At 47.8% G+C, this 17,633-nt stretch overlaps 1 protein-coding gene across 2 annotated transcripts in view; it reads left to right on the top strand.

Annotated features, from left to right (window-relative positions):
- Positions 1-17,633, top strand: part of TMTC2 (transmembrane O-mannosyltransferase targeting cadherins 2) — a 253,470-nt gene that overhangs the window by 186,089 nt on the left and 49,748 nt on the right. For both annotated transcript variants that reach the window (XM_078777820.1, XM_078777816.1), the window contains one exon: positions 11,436-11,521. In XM_078777820.1, coding sequence (XP_078633946.1) covers positions 11,436-11,521 — 86 coding nt within the window. The remainder of the gene's footprint in view (positions 1-11,435; positions 11,522-17,633) is intronic.

Here is a 17,633-nt window from a genome sequence, read left to right as displayed (position 1 = left end):
CGGCCGTTCGAGCAGCCTGCTGTTCATAACGGACACCTTCTCCGGGTGCCGTTACCTGTGCGACACGGGAGCGCAGGTGAGTGTCGTTCCTGCCGGCACGTCAGACAAGCACGCCGTGGGTGGGGGCCCCGCGCTGCTTGCCACGAACAGGACGCCCATCCGTACGTACGGAAAACGCTGCCTCTCTCTGCGGTTCGGAGGGCAGGTTTTCCGATGGACGTTCGTCACCGCCGACGTGCCCATGGCACTGCTTGGCACGGACTTCCTGTGCGCTAATGGGCTCCTGGTCGACGTCAAGCGCAGACGTCTTGTCCAGGCCGAGACGTTCAGCTCGCTCGCTTGTGCGTTGCCCAGCTCAACGAGCGGCTTGCCAAGCGGCTTGCCGAACGGTTCGGTTCCGGCCACGTTGGTCTGTACGCTTCCGGCAGCGGACACATTCACCCGCCTCCTCGCCGGCTTCCCGGCCCTCACGCGGCCCACCTTCTCGGCGGGGGCCGTCAAGCACGTGGTGGCCCATCACATCCCCACCGTCGGGCCACCGGTCTACGCCCGGGCACGCCGCCTCGAGCCGACGAAGCTGGCGGTGGCAAAAGCGGGGTTCGCTACCCTGGAGCGACTCGGCATCGTTCGGCGCTCAGAGAGCGCTTGGGCGTCGCCGCTGCACATCGTGCCGAAGCCCGGCGGGGGATGGCGACCGTGCGGGGACTATCGCCGTCTCAATGACGCCACGACTCCCGACCGCTACCCCGTTCCCCACATTCAGGACTTTTCCGCCCGTTTGGCGGGCATGTCCTTCTTCTCGAAGGTGGACCTCATACGCGGCTACCATCAGGTCCCCGTCAGGCCGGAGGACGTCCCGAAGACGGCGGTCATCACGCCATTCGGACTCTTCGAGTTCCTGCGCATGCCCTTCGTTCTGAAGAATGCGGCTCAGGCGTTCCAGCGACTGATGGACAGCGTCCTGCGTGACTTGGATTTTGTCTACGTCTACCTGGACGATATCCTCGTCGCCAGCGCGTCCCGCGAAGAGCACCTACGCCACCTCCGCACGCTCTTCGAACGCCTGGGCCAGCATGGCCTGATTGTGAACCCCGCAAAGTGCCAGTTCGGCGCCACCATAATCAATTTTCTGGGGCACCGAGTCACCAGGCACGGAGCCGTCCCCCTGCCGGCCAAGGTGGAGGCGGTGAAGGGGTTTCCGCGCCCCCGCACGATCAGAGGGCTGCAGGAGTTCCTGGGCATGGTGAACTTTTACCATCGGTTCCTGCCCCGTATCGCCCAGCTCCTGCGCCCCCTGCACGAAGCTCTCCGAGGTAAGCCGGGCAAAGGCGACGTTACCTGGACCGAGCAGATGGACACGGCGTTCACGGGCGCGAAGCTCGCCTTGGCTAACGCCACCATGCTCGCGCACCCGGCGCCCGATGCACCGATCGCCCTCACCACCGATGCCTCGGACTACGCGGTGGGCGTGGTGCACGAGCAATGGGTGCGTGGAGCTTGGCAACCGCTGGCATTCTTTAGCCGGCAGCTTCGCACGCCCGAACGCCGTTACAGTACCTTCGACCGCGAGTTGCTCGGGCTTCACTTGGCGGTCAGGCACTTCCGCCATCTGCTCGAGGGCCGTGTGTTCACTGCCTTCGTCGACCACAAGCCGCTGATCTTCGCGATGGGCAAGGTCACCGAGCCGTGGTCGGCCCGGCAGCAGCGTCACCTCTCAGCCGTGTCCGAGTACACGACGGACATCCAGCACGTCGCGGGGAAGGACAACCCGGTGGCGGATTGCCTTTCCCGGGCCGTCGCCCACGCAGTCCACCTCGGCATCGATGATGCCCGGATGGCAGCGGACCAGGCCGCTGACCCCGACGTCCAGGCCTTGCAGACCGCCGTCACGGGCCTCCGCGTCACCGAGGTGGCGTTCGACGGCGCGGGCGCGGCCCTCTTGTGCGACGTCTCCCTCGGGCGTCCCCGCCCCATCGTGCCCGCGGGCTGGCAGCGCCAGGTGTTTGACGCCATCCACGGCCTGTCCCACCCGGGCGCGAGGGCCTCCCAAAGGCTGATCGCCGACAAGTTCGTCTGGCATGGCCTCCGGAAGGCCGTCCGCGGCTGGGCCAGGACGTGCCTCGCGTGCCAGCGCGCCAAGATGCACCGGCACACCCAGGCCCCGTTGGCCCCGTTCACGGTGCCGGAATGCCGGTTTGACCACGTCCACGTGGACCTGGTGGGACCTCTGCGCCCCTCGCGGGGTTTCACCTACGTCCTCACCATGGTGGACCGCACCACCCGGTGGCCGGAGGCCGTGCCCTTGGCGTCGACAACGGCGGCCGATGTCGTGCAGGCTTTCATCGCCACCTGGGTCGCCCGGTTCGGCGCCCCCTCAGACATCTCGTCTGACCGCGGCCCCCAGTTCACCTCGGAGCTCTGGGGGGCGGTCGCGCAGGGGCTCGGGGTCCGGCTGCACCGAACCACGGCCTACCACCCCCAGGCTAACGGCCTGTGTGAGCAATTTCACCGCTCATTGAAGGCCGCGCTCCGGGCCACCCTCCGCGACGGCGGCTGGGTCGACAGGCTCCCCTGGGTCCTGCTGGGCCTCTGGACGGCGCCCAAGGAGGACCTGCGCGCATCCGCGGCGGAGTTGGTCTTCGGGCAACCGCTGCGGGTGCCGGGCGAGTTCCTCCCCGACTCCACGGCACCATGGTCCGCGGCACAGCAGCGCTCCGCTCTGCAAGAGACCGCCCAGAGGTTCGCCCCGGTGCCAACGGCATGCCACGGGCACCCACCGACGCACGTCGCCCCGGAGCTTCGCACGGCGGAGTACGTCTTCGTCCGCCACGATGCCCACCGGACACCACTGCGGCCCCCGTACGACGGGCCTTTCCGCGTGCTGGAGACCGGGGCGAAGCACTTCACCCTGGACATTGGCGGTACTCCTGACCGTGTTTCGGTAGACCGCCTCAAGCCGGCCCACCTCGACGTGGACCATCCACCGCCAGTGGCCCGACCCCCACGTCGGGGCCACCCCCCTGCAGGCGGACCCCCGGCACCGCCCAGCCCCGCCGCCACGCCGCCCCCCCCAGTCCTGCACCCATCCCAGGGGCAGCCAGGGGCATCCCACCTGGCATCCCTGCACCCCGGACGCCGCCGATCGCCAGGGGGCGCTTCGGCCGGGTCATTCGTCTGCCCCGCAAACTGGCCCTCCAGGTGCGCGGGAATTCTGGGGGGGCGCGTGTGGCGGACACAAAAGCCCACTGGCGTGGTGACATCATTCCGCGCACCAACTGGGCGGTGGCCACGCCCGAGGGGTAGGCGTGGCCTCATGATATACACCGGGCGCGCAGCCCGGAGCGCGCCAGTGTTACAGTGAGCTCCTGAAATAAAGACGCTTATAAGTTACCGCTTGGCCGCTTCCTCCTTGCTTGCAAGCAGCGCGCGCAACGCCGCGCTTTACTATTATCATTCATTTTGTTATCAAAGCGGCCTTGGAAAAACGCCACGATAAAGCTAACTTAACATGGATATACACCTCAACACGCAACCCCATTGACGGCAATGGTGGGGAAAACCCACTCAATGGAAAAATCCCCCTTGGGGAGGGGGGCAAATGAATGAGCTACAGCCTTCTTTATGTAACCCTTAGTCATCCTGTGAAGTTTGTTTGAGATTGGATAAGTAACGACGGAATGTATCGCTTTCAAAAAATGATCAGACAGACAGACAGACGCCAAATTGCGTATTTTCGTATGATGATGACATTGAATTTCATTTCACTCATTGCAGCATTTCCTCAGGAGGAATTTCCTCCTCCCCGTGGATGCTAACTAATGGTTATTGTCAGTGCTCTATCCTTTTAAATGCTGAACGTCAAACAAGAAAACAGCACGTACCATTTTTAAAGTATTTGGTATGACTCATACCGGTCTAATCTGGATGTGTGTTTTTTTCGGAGACACCATCTCCTTACTGGATGGCCGTTGGCTCCTTTCGGGAGCTCATCCGCCCTTTGCCAGCTGTTGATTTTAGTCCTGGCAAGGTGTCACGGTCACGCTCCCCATCAGCAAAGTCAGTGAGAGCTGTCGGTTTAGTCGCTGACAACCCGATCATGCGGCAGGCAGCACTGCGTGACATGTTACCAATGGCAGTCCCAAAAGACTGACCCGACACATGTTTGACGCCATAACCCCATTCGTAACGCACACTCGCCTCTATCCTGGGTTTGAATCCAGACCCAGCTTTAAACTGTCATCCCGGTGTTTCACGGTCAGGCTGATTCATCAATGTGCGCTCCGTCCTTCAGATGGACGTTAAACGGGCATTCGTTGGTGGACATTAAATATTCCATGGTGTCCTTCAAAGAGAGTTCGTCGAGCTATCGTCAGCATCATGGCCAAATTCCAAATATTTTGCCCTGATTTACATAGGATATTGTAACAGCAGCACAGTCTCACTCAACTTCAGCCAATGATGCTACCCCACAGCCTTGTGCTGCATACGAAATACATATATAGTAGCTGAGATTTACAAAATCTATCTCAGGAAAATACATGTTGGCAGTCAAAAAATAGATCCCGTATGATCTTGTAGTGGATAAGAGCATCACTCACCATGCAATACCCTCTCCCGAGTCTGACATAGTGCATACAGTGGCTTCAGAAAGTATTAACACCCATTGACTTTCCTCATATTAATTTTGTTGTGTTACAGGATGAATTTAAAATGGATTTAATTGAGTTTTTTTGTCACTGATCTACACATAATCCCGCATAATGTTAAAGTGAAATTTTAGATTGTTTTTACAAAATAATTAAAAATGAAAGACTGAAATGTCTTGAGTCAATAAGTATTCAACCCCTTTGCTTTGACACTCCAAATTGAGCTCAGGTGCATCCCATTTCCTTTTGATTAACCTCGAGATGTCTCTGCAGTGTCAAACTGTGGCCAATTCAATTGATTGGACATGATTTATAAAGAAACACACTTTTTATTTAAGTTCCCATAGTTGACAGTGCATGTTAGAGCAGCAACTCTACCATGAAATCCAGGGAACTTTCCATAGAATTCAGAGAAAGAATTGTGACGGGGAATAGATCTGGGGAAGGGTATAAAACAATTTCTAGAGTGTTGAAATTTCCCAAAAGCACAGTGAGCTCCATCATTAGGAAATGGAAAGTACATGGAGCTACCCAGACTCTGCCTAGAGCTGGGCCATCCGACCAAACTGACCAACCGTGCAGGAAGGACCTTCATCAGGGTGGTGACCAAGAACCCAATGACCACACTGACTGAACTACAGAATTCCTTGGCTGAGATGTGACTTGGCTGCAGGAAGGACAACAGTTTCTGCAGCACTTCACAAATGTCGGCTTTATGGGAGAGTTGCCAAATTGAAGCCACTCCTGAGAAAAAAGCACATTACAGCACACCTGTAATTTGCAAAAAGGCACGTGAAAGACTCTGAGAGCATGAGGCAAAATATTCTGTGATCTGATTTTATGAAAATGTAACTATTTGGCCTGAATACAAAGCATTACATCTGGTTGAAACCGAGCACAGCTCATCACCCATCTAACACCATCCTTATCGTGAAGCATCGTGGTGGCATCATCATGCTATGGGATGCTTTTCAGCGGCAGGGACTGGGAGACTTTTAAGGACAGAGGGAACATGAATTGAGCCAAATACAGGGAAACATATGAGGAGAACCTGCTTCAGTGTGCAAAAGACCTTAGACTGTGTTGAAGATTTACGCTCCAACAGGACAATGACCCTAAGCATATACAGCCAAAGCAACACAGGAATGTCTTCAGAACAAGAATGTGAAAGTAATTGAATGGCCCAGCCAAAGCCCAGACTTGAACCCCATTCTTGGGTAAAATTCCAGGTGCATAGAAAAGGCCCTTTTATATAAGGGTAAGTGGCATGTGGCAAAGTATAGAAAAGAAGGGATATTCCATAGCTTGGAGAAAATGCCAAACAATAGAAAATAAGGGGCATTCAAAAAAATCTCGTGTGCATTCTGGACTACCCTTGTGTTCTTTGGAGGAACCAAGTAATGCTCTAGAAAAGTTCCTTTAAAGGGGCACCCTACAACTGGCAAATAAAATACATTTACTTCTTCATGGAGCTGTATGAATCAAATTGGTGCCCCTTTATATGAACTTTTCTAGAGCATTACTTGGTTCCTCCTCAGAACACAAGGGTAGTCCAGCATGCACACGAGATTTTTTGAATGCCCCTTATTTTGTATCGTTTGGCATTTTCTATAAGCTATGGAATGTCCCTTCTTTTCTATACTTTGCCACATGCCACATACCCTTATATAAAGAGGCCTTTTCTATGCCCCTGGCATTTTACCCAATAATTTATAGATCATTGACAAAAAATCTAGATTTAATAAATGTTAAATTCAGGTTGCAACACAACAAAATTTGAAAAACGTCAATAGGGTGTGAATACTTTCTGAAGGCATTGTAGGTAGCGCACTCGCTTGTAAGAGGTCAAGCTTGGGTTTTATTCTCAGACTGTCAAACTGGTGTTTTACAGGCAGGGTTTTGCATCACTGTGTGTACTGTCCTTCGGTCTAATGTTAAGCTGGGCTTTATATTTAAACAATAGCAACGCCAATTTATGCATACATAATCCTTCAACCGTCATACAATAGCGTTTGCATGTTTAATATATATGTTGCTATAACTTCAGTGACTACTTATTCAGCATGTTCATTCCATGAGCCATTGCAACAACTGTCTCAGATTCAACAATCAAATGACTCACAAAGATGGACCCAGACTGCACTTTTCAGTTTAAAGCTGAAATTTCAAACACATACTCCATGCTTCCTCGTTTTGTTTGCAGTCAGGTATCCCAATGTCAACAACTTGTGTCACATAGTGATGGAAGGCAATTTCCAGTCATTTGGGCAATGTTTTCACTTTCCTGTGCAACGTCCCTCATGGCACGTTGAGCGATTAATCAAAAAGCAATTCAACTGTTTGAGTTGTTTTGCCTCTGGAGTTCTTGTTAATTAGACTTCCTGAGCCGGTCGTGCATGTGGCAGAGGTGAATGTAAACAGGTCCTCGTTGTTGGAACCCGGCACAGTCTGGCCATTCTCTTATCACACCAGACTTTCCAAGCGATACAAAAGGCAGGCAAATTTTGCAGGGTCTTTTTTGCTTCTTTTTTTTGTATACAAGATTGAGGCTCCTGAAAGAGCCAGAGCAGAATGGAAAGGGAGGAACACCAACAGGGGAGTGGAAGCGAGAGTCAGATCAAGGGGAGCAGAAGAGGGACACATCAGGTGAACAAGCTGCAACACAGAAAGAAGAGGAAAACGGCGATGAAATAGAAGAGGAACAAACCAACCGACAACTAACAAACAAAAAGAGGTGGGGGACAGGGGGGGGGGGGGAGGGTTACACTAACGTAGAAAAAAGGATTGCTTGGAAATGGGGTCATTAGGGGTAGAAGAGATCATGAGTATGGATGGGAGATAACATGTGGTAGTGGTGAACATCTGTCTTGCCTCCCTGGAGGGAAGAATGGGACTGAACAGACTGGGGAAGTTGGTTCCACAGGTGAGAGAAAAGAGAAATAAAAGGGTGGAGGTGAGAAGTGAGCGTGGATTTTAGGAGTTTAACAAGAAGACTGTTCCTGGCAGACCAAGTATGCCCCGCAAAAACCAGGGAGGGGCAGCCAAGAGAGGGCTCTGCCCCTTTCCAGAGAACAATCTTCAGTGGTTGGACAGTCACTTCTTAATAAAATAATGTTCACAATGTGCAGTACACACGTGCCAGAGTTTCGTAGAATGAATCAGACATTGCTGCCATGCAACCACAACCCACGCAGACATTGCTGCCATGCAACCACAACCCAAGCAGACATTGCTGCCATGCAACCACAACCCATGCAGACATTGCTGCCATGCAACCACAACCCACGCAGACATTGCTGCCATGCAACCGCAACCCACGCAGACATTGCTGCCATGCAACCACAACGCACGCAGACATTGCTGCCATACAACCACAATGCATGCAGACATTGCTGCCATGCAACCACAACCCACGCAGACATTGCTGCCGTACAACCACAATGCATGCAGACATTGCTGCCATAGAACCACAATGCATGCAGACATTGCTGCCATAGAACCACAACGCATGCAGACATTGCTGCCATACAACCACAATGCATGCAGACATTGCTGCCATACAACCACAACCCATGCAGACATTGCTGCCATACAACCACAACGCACGCAGACATTGCTGCCATACAACCACAATGCATGCAGACATTGCTGCCATGCAACCACAACCCATGCAGACATTTCTGCCATGCAACCACAACGCACGCAGACATTGATGCCATACAACCACAATGCATGCAGACATTGCTGCCATACAACCACAACCCATGCAGACATTGCTGCCATACAACCACAACCCACGCAGACATTGCTGCCATACAACCACAACACACGCAGACATTGCTGCCATGCAACCACAACGCACGCAGACAATGCTGCCATGCAACCACAACCCACACAGACATTGCTGCCTTGCAACCACAACCCATGCAGACATTGCTGCCATGCAACCACAACCCATGCAGACATTGCTGCCATGCAACCACAACGCACGCAGACATTGCTGCCATGCAACCACAACCCACGCAGACATTGCTGCCATGCAACCACAACACACGCAGACATTGCTGGCATGCAACTACAACCCACGCAGACATTGCTGCCATACAACCACAACGCATGCAGACATTGCTGCCATGCAACCTCAACCCACGCAGACATTGCTGCCATGCAACCACAACGCATGCAGACATTGCTGCCATGCAACCTCAACCCACGCAGACATTGCTGCCATACAACCACAACGCATGCAGACATTGTATCCATGCAACCACAACCCACGCAGACATTGCTGCCATGCAACTACAACCCAAGCAGACATTGCTGCCATGCAACCACAACCCACGCAGACATTGCTACCATGCAACCACAACCCATGCAGACATTGCTGCCATACAACCACAACGCATGCAGACATTGCTGCCATGGAATCTCAACCCATGCAGACATTGCTGCCATACAACCACAACACATGCAGACATTGCTGCCATACAACCACAACGCATGCAGACATTGCGTCCATGCAACCACAACCCACGCAGACATTGCTGCCATGCAACTACAACCCAAGCAGACATTGCTGCCATGCAACCACAACCCAAGCAGACATTGCTGCCATGCAACCACAACCCATGCAGACATTGCTTCCATGCAACCACAACGCATGCAGACATTGCTGCCATGGAATCTCAACCCACGCAGACATTGCTGCCATACAACCACAACGCATGCAGACATTGCTTCCACGCAACCACAACCCACGCAGACATTTCTGCCATGCAACCACAACCCACGCAGACATTGCTTCCATGCAACCACAACGCACGCAGACATTGCTGCCATGCAACTACAACCCACGCAGACATTGCTGCCATACAACTGCAACCCACGCAGACATTGCTGCCATGGAATTTCAACCCATGCAGACATTGCTGCCATGCAACTACAACCCAAGCAGACATTGCTGCCATGCAATCACAACCCACGCAGACATTGCTGCCATACAACCACAACGCATGCAGACATTGCTGCCATGCAACCTCAACCCACGCAGACATTGCTGCCATGCAACCACAACGCATGCAGACATTGCTGCCATGCAACTACAACCCAAGCAGACATTGCTGCCATGCAACCACAACCCATGCAGACATTGCTGCCATGCAACCACAACCCATGCAGACATTGATTCCATGCAACCACAACGCACGCAGACATTGCTGTCATGCAACTACAACCCACGCAGACATTGCTGCCATACAACTACAACCCACGCAGACATTGCTGCCATGCAATCACAACCCACGCAGACATTGCTGCCATGGAATCTCAACCCATGCAGACATTGCTGCCGTGCAACTACAACCCAAGCAGACATTGCTGCCATGCAACCACAATCCACGCAGACATTGCTGCCATGCAACCACAACCCATGCAGACATTGCTTCCATGCAACCACAACGCACGCAGACATTGCTGCCATGCAATCACAACCCACGCAGACATTGCTGCCATGCAACCACAACCCACGCAGACATTGCTGCCATGATTAGCATTGTCGAAGATTAACCACAAAAATGCAATTACTTCTCAAGTTGTGGTTATTGCCAAAAACTGACTTCTTCAGAATGTTTCTAAATTTAAATTTAAAACTCCATATTGCGAGTCCTTCAGTGAATGCCAAAACTATACAATTAAACTTAGGCTTCAGGACTTTTGACGACCATCTTTTTTTGATAGTCTTTCTTGATACTCTCCATACAGAAAGCAAATTCTGCTCACATCAAGTTACTTCTCATGTATGCATTACCAGCTGTCGGCTGCATGCTTCATTCCTGGTGATGCAGATAAAGTGCTGATGCGGATTATTAAATTAGGTGTCGGAAAAAAAGGAACCGCGAATAAAGATGCTTTAGCCCAAAGCTAAAAAATAATTGCGACAAATTTTCACAAAGAGCCAGGGTGCTTTCAAAAATACATTCAGTGAAATTGACTTTGTGCAGATATATAGAAGAGAGAATACAAAAGTGAAACCTCCAAAATTGTGGAAAATCGTTGCAGCACAATTAATTGATTGTGGGGTTTTTCTTTCAGGTGGATTAGGCCATATCGAGTCATGAATTACGCAATGACAATACCTCCGCAACATAGAATGGAAGACGTTTCACAATCATGAGGGAGATCCCATTGACTTTGTCGTCCAAACCCCATTACCTCTCCCATATCACATCAGCAGACTTTCCTTTTTTCCCTGAGATATAATTCCAGCTTTGTGGGAAGCACATGAGATCAAATAGAGCCGAATGATGTTCCTATGGGCACGTGCAAACATCTTTCATTGAATGGCCTCCATGGCTTATTTGCGGAGCGGACGGATCACTGCTTGACGATATATATTTGACTCACGACAAACTAATAAGGATTAATAAAGTTTGTCACTTTGCATTTTCCTTTGTTGATTTATCCTGCCAGTCCTGAAACATTTTGATTAGCTCTTGTAAATGGCTGCGAGGATGTTCTTTGATTAAATGAATCACTTGTTACATGCAATGTTGAACAGATAATCTACGCTGGGAATACATGTCAAGCTGTGAAGTGAAACTTAAAAGTCAATGCCACTTACAGAATAGTTTAGGTACGGAATGACAATATTAACTGCAGGGAAATTTCAAAAGGAGTAAAATTGGCTTGTGGTGAGGGAATTAATCAAAACGCAATGTTTGCTTTGCCGTGCACGTTGTCGCTGTCGATGATTAGCTAATTCCATTTGTTTTCTCTTCTTCCATCTCCCAGTGGCCTACTTCTGCAGGAAGATAACCGACCCGATGAAGCCTTGCGATATTATCAGTTGGCCATCACATCACGGCCCACACTGGCCTGTATGTACGCAAACAATGGCGGCACCATTTTAATCACCTCTTTTTATTTTAATCATTTTAATCGCATAAGCATCCAGTGATCATGGAAGAATGCCTTGACATTTTGAGCTGCTATTTTGCAGCCATCACATTGAGCAAAAGGCTAAAATATGCAGCAGTGATATTCATTCCAGGCATTTAATCTTTTAATCGGATTTTTCACTTTTTTCCCAATTTATCACTATCTGAGAAGCTCTTTTTGTATACAAAACTGGGGGTACAATAGCAGGAGAATATCTGAATAGGGATGGAAGATGATATGAGTCGACTCTATTCTGCCATCTCGAAGCCCCGGAGGCATGAGTAGGATTGTTCTGCGCAAGCAGGAGTGTAGGAGGGGGTGACATTTCTGGATTAAAAGAGGAATAAAGAGTGGATGTGAGCAATAATCGTGGATTTTTGGAATATTAAAAAGTTGCGAGTTACTGGAAGAGTTGTGTGTGTCCTGAAGTGGTTGAGGAAGGGAGGAAGGTGGGTGGCCGAGGGATAAAATAGCATTGGGTGCAAGACCCCGAGAGAGGCTATAGAAAACAATGAGGCTACCAACCTTTAGGATCAGAGGGCATGAGGCCTTTTTCATCCGATTCTTTTTGGGAGACGCCAATGATGGTGAGAGCTTTGGATTTTACAGAATACAGGAGTAAAATTTATGAAGCTGGGGCCCGTAGGGGAGCTAGATATATTGAGTTGCAGAGAAAGGCTTTGTAGGCAGTAAGAAGTTCAGATTTACTGAGAAATGATTTGTCACGAGCGCGGGGAATACGTGTCACTCTTTCTGCAGTACGCACACCACCACCAGCAGCACCAGCAGACGGGTTACCCTAAACCCACAATGTGCCTTTTTACAGCACCTCCACCAAATACCTAAAGCCTAAAGAGAACCCCTCTGGTTCCGATGGGCTAAGACACATCATTATTGTGTTTATGCACCAACCGCAGTAGGAGAGAGAGAGCCTGTGGTTCCGCCACTGTTACCACTAAAAACAATTATACAGCATCATGAGCAGAACTTTTGGAACACTGCTAGGGCAGGGAATACAGCCGAGCGGAGCAGTCGGTACTGAAATTGGTTGATAGAGGCTGGTCATTTAGGAGTTTGGGGAGGATTAAAAACACAATGGCCTCAACCCCAAAGCAAATCATACCACTGCATATATATAATTTGGTGTGTCTGTATATGTGTTTGTGTGTTTGACTTGTACGCACTCCCAAACCACGAGACAGAATGAGTTGAAACTTGATTATTGTACATAAGGATGTTGCTTTATTTTGTTTGACTTCAATGCACTCCTGCACCACAGGTTGGAATGCCTTAAAAAATTGAGCTTGTCAGTAAAAAGTTTTTTCGGATTGCCATGTACAACTGATGTTTTCATTACTTATTTACTTAATACACCATTGTTTTGTTTTTTTCAACTTAAATCTTCAACTTCAATTGGTTATAAAATGTAATATCAGTATATTACAAATACATTTGTGCAAAATAATTGTTTGTATTTTGATTGGTGTAAAGCATGACAAAAGAGCAACTCAGGTACAGTCATGATCGACATAATTATCCACATATCTGGGCAGTGTCTGTGTTGTCACTAAACTACTCCCTCAAAATTTTGTCTCCGTGGTTGTGAGGTGTTTTTAATAATGTGGCTGTGAGGTGTTTTGAATTATGTGGCTGTGAGGTGTTTTGAATTATGTGGTGGTGAGGTGTTTTGAATTATGTGGCTGTGAGGTGTTTTGAATTATGTGGCTGTGAGGTGTTTTGAATTATGTGGTGGTGAGGTGTTTTGAATTACGTGGTGGTTAGGTGTTTTGAATTACGTGGTGGTGCAGTGTTTTGAATTATGTGGTGGTGAGATGTTTTGAATTATGTGGTGGTGAGGTGTTTTGAATTATGAGGTGGTGAGGTGTTTTGAATTATGTGGTGGTGAGGTGTCTTTAATTACTTGGTGGTGAGGTGTTTTAAATTACGTGGTGGTGAGGTGTTTTGAATTATGTGGTGGTGAGGTGTTTTGAATTACGTGGTGGTGAGGTGTTTTTAATTACGTGGTGGTGAGGTGTTTTTAATTACTTGGTGGTGAGGTGTTTTAAATTACGTGGTGGTGAGGTGTTTTTAATTACGTGGTGGTGAGGTGTTTTTAATTACTTGGTGGTGAGCTGTTTTAAATTACGTGGTGGTGAGGTGTTTTAAATTACGTGGGGGTGAGGTGTTTTGAATTACGTGGTGGTGAGGTGTTTTGAATTATGTGGTGGTGAGGTGTTTTAAATTATGTGGGGGTGAGGTGTTTTGAATTACGTGGTGGTGAGGTGTTTTGAATTACTTGGTGGTGAGGTGTTTTGAATTACGTGGTGGTGAGGTGTTTTAAATTACGTGGTGGTGAGGTGTTTTTAATTACTTGGTGGTGAAGTGTTTTGAATTACGTGGTGGTGAGGTGTTTTAAATTACGTGGTGGTGAGGTGTTTTTAATTACTTGGTGGTGAGGTGTTTTGAATTACGTGGTGGTGAGGTGTAATCGTCTGCACCTACCCCTCCCCTATGTATGTGCTTAGGGGTTCTTTGTTGATTTGTTGTTTTTTTTCAACCAATATCTTCAACGTAAATTGCCTATAAAAAATGTAACATCATAAACACTACAAATAAATTTCTGCAAAATAATTGTTTGTATTATGATTGGTGTAAATCATGACAACACAGCAACTCAGGTACAGTCATTAGCCTCAGCTAAAATAAGTCCATTCCTCTGCAACGACGCGTGGTGAGGAGAGCGCAGCGAGCCGAGCCAAGCTAGTATGTGTAAAAAAAGAAGAAGAAAAAAAAGAAGTATATATACATATATATATATATTGATCCGTACATGTGTGTGCGTGCCTGACTCTCCCACAATTTCTATATTTTACATTTTACCCTTTATAATTTACCCTTTAGAAAATACCCTTTAGAACTTCTCTCAAGCAGCCTATTCACTGCAGAGGTTACACAGGTTTGCTATTCTTTCCAACTATTTTTTCTTAGAAATGTGGGTTGAAGAGGTGACTGTGACTGGTTTCTATGAAGTAGTTGATAACATGAATAGGGGAGTAGAAAGTGTTACTTATTCGGCTGTTTCGACGTGGGAATGCCAGTTTGTTTTTATGAGCGGGAGGATGGTGATAGTGAAGAAGGGACAGCTTTGGAAGAGGGTTGGGAGGTTGAGCGAAGGAGGGGAGAACAAAGATGGGCCAGAGTTGGGAGGGGGAGGCTTTTTACCTCTGCCAACAAAGGTGGATGTTGGAGCTTATGTTTTCACCCCTGTCTGTCTGTCCGTTTCTCCGTTTGTTTGTTTGTGAACAAAATATCTCAAAAAGTTGTGGACGGATTCAGACGAAATTTTGCAGAGATGTGGCGTATGCGACAAGGACGAAATGATTTGATTTTGTTGAAGATCCGGATTCGGATCTGGCTTGTAGAATTTTTAAGTGAATCTTCACCATTGGGAGACAGGGCCAAAACGATACATAGCAGGGTATCTCAAAAAGTTGTGGACCTATTTGGACGAAACTAGGTGGACCGGTTGGGTGTCTGACAAGGGACAAATAGATTCGATTTTGGTGAAGATCTGAATATGGATTCGGATATGATAATTTTTCGTTTTTTAAGTGAATCCTCAGTATTGGGAGATTGGGCTAACACCAACGTCTAGCAGGATATCTCAAAAAGTTATGGACGGATAATTTTAATTAAATGTGATTCTGTATTGTGATTTTCTGGTCTACAAAACGTAAACTGTTCACAAGGCAGAGGTATGCTCTCTACAGAGTGCCGTTATAGTTTGTTGAAGAGTTATCAGAATTGCATGTGTAAGTTGATTCAAAGTAAAAATTTAATTGTGTCATTGGTTGTTATCTCCATATGCGATGTCAGAAGGTGGAACGGAGCCCTCCCAAGTCTCAAATTATCCACCTTTATGTGTGTATATTTATATATATATATATATACAGTGCATTCAGAAAGTATTCAGACCCTCACTTTTTCACATTTTGTTATGTTGGAGCCTCATTCTGAAATCGTTTAAATTCATTTTTTCCCTCATCAATCTACATTCAATACCCCATAATGACAGAGGAAACAGGATTTTAGAAAGTTTTGCAAATTTATTAAAAAGAAAAAACTGAAATATCACATTGACATAAGTATTCATACCCTTAACTCAGTACTTAGTTGAAGCACCTATGGCAGCGATTACAGCCTCGAGTCTTCTTGGGAATGACGCGACAAGCTTTGCACACTTGGATTTGGGGATTTTCTGCCATTCTGCTCTGCAGATCCTCTCAAGCTCTGTCAGGTTGGATGGGGACCGTCGGTGGACAGCCATTTTCAGGTCTCTCCAGAGATGTTCGATTGGGTTCAACTCAGGGCTCTGGCTGGGCCACTCAAGGCTCTTCACAGAGTTGTCCCAAAGCCACTCCTGCGTTGTCTTGGCTGTGTGCTTAGGGTCATTGTCCTGTTGGAAGGTGAACCTTCGGCCCAGTCTGAGGTCCTGGACGCTCTGTTTCAGGTTTTCATTTAGGATATCTCTGTACTTTGCTCCGTTAATTGTTCCCTCAACCCTGACCAGTCACCCAGTCCCTGCTGCTGAAAAACACCCCTCCTGCATGATGCTGCCACCACCATGCTTCACCGTTGGGATGGTATTTGGCAGGTGATGAGCAGTGCCTGGTTTCCTCCAGACATGATGCTTAGAATTGAGGCCAAACAGTTAAATCTTGGTTTCATCAGACCACAGAATCTTGTTTCTCACAGTCTGAGAGTCCTTTAGGTGCTTTTTTTTTTTTTTTTACAAGCTCCAAGCGGGCTTTCATGTGTCTTTCACTGAGGAGAGGCTTCCGTCTGGCCACTCTGCCATAAAGCCCAGATCGGTGGAGTGTTGCAGTGCTGGTTGTCCTTCTGGACGTTTCTCCCATCTCCACACAGGATCTCTGGTGCTCAGCCAGAGTGACCATCGGGTTCTTCGTCACCTGTCTTACCAAGGCCATTCTTCCCCGATTGCTCAGTTTGGCCGGGCGGCCAGCTCTAGGAAGAGTCCTGGTTGTTCCAAACTTCTTCCATTTAAGAATTATGGAGGCCACTGTGCTCTTGAGAACCTTCAATGCAGCAGAATTTTTTTGTAGGCTTCCCCAGATCTGCGCCTCGACACAATCCTGTCTCTGAGCTCTGCAGGCAGTTTCTTCAACCTCATGGCTTGGTTTTTGCTTAGATATGCATTGTCAGCTGTGAGACCTTATATAGACAGGTGTGTGCCTTTCCAAATCATGTCCAATCAATTGAATTTACCACAGGTGAACTCCAATCAAGGTGTAGTGTAGAAACATCTCAAAGGTGATCAAGAGAAATGGGAGGCACCTGAGCTAAATTTCAAGTGTCATAGCAAAGGGACTGAATACTTATGTCAATGTGATATTTCAGTTTTTTATTTTCAATAAATTTGCAAAAGTTTCTAAAATCCTGTTTTCTCTTTGTCATTATGGGGTATTGAGTGTAGATTGATGAGGGAAAAAATGAATTTAAACGATTTCAGCATAAGGCTGCAACATAACAAAATGTGAAAAAGTGAAGGGGTCTGAATACTTTCTGAATGCACTGTATATATATATATAAATATATATATATATATATATATATATATATATATATATATATATATACATATATATATATATCTATATATATATATATATATATATATATATATATATATATATATATATATATATATATATATATATATAGATATATACAGTATATAGATATATATATATAGATATATATATATAGATATATATATTGTTACGCAACCGTGATTAACACCACAGTTACGGATGGCCGATTGCGAGACTTTACACTCCCGAGGCGAAAACTCAATAGCGGATTCCAATCAAGCACAAACGCGCGGAATGGCGGGACACAGCGAAGGCTCCGCAACCTTACCTATTAAAATCAAACACCCAGGAAACTGCGTTCAGATATATACAAAAATAATACAAGGATTTATTAAATAAAAGCAAAGACAGTGACAAAGCAGCGCCGGTAAATCTAATA

The sequence above is a fragment of the Myxine glutinosa genome, chromosome 1, assembly GCF_964187855.1.
Source record: "Myxine glutinosa chromosome 1, kmMyxGlut1.1, whole genome shotgun sequence".
NCBI classification, from domain to species: Eukaryota; Metazoa; Chordata; class Myxini; order Myxiniformes; family Myxinidae; genus Myxine; species Myxine glutinosa.
Note: the sequence above shows the minus strand (reverse complement) of the source record. Positions and strands in the feature narration are given on the sequence as shown.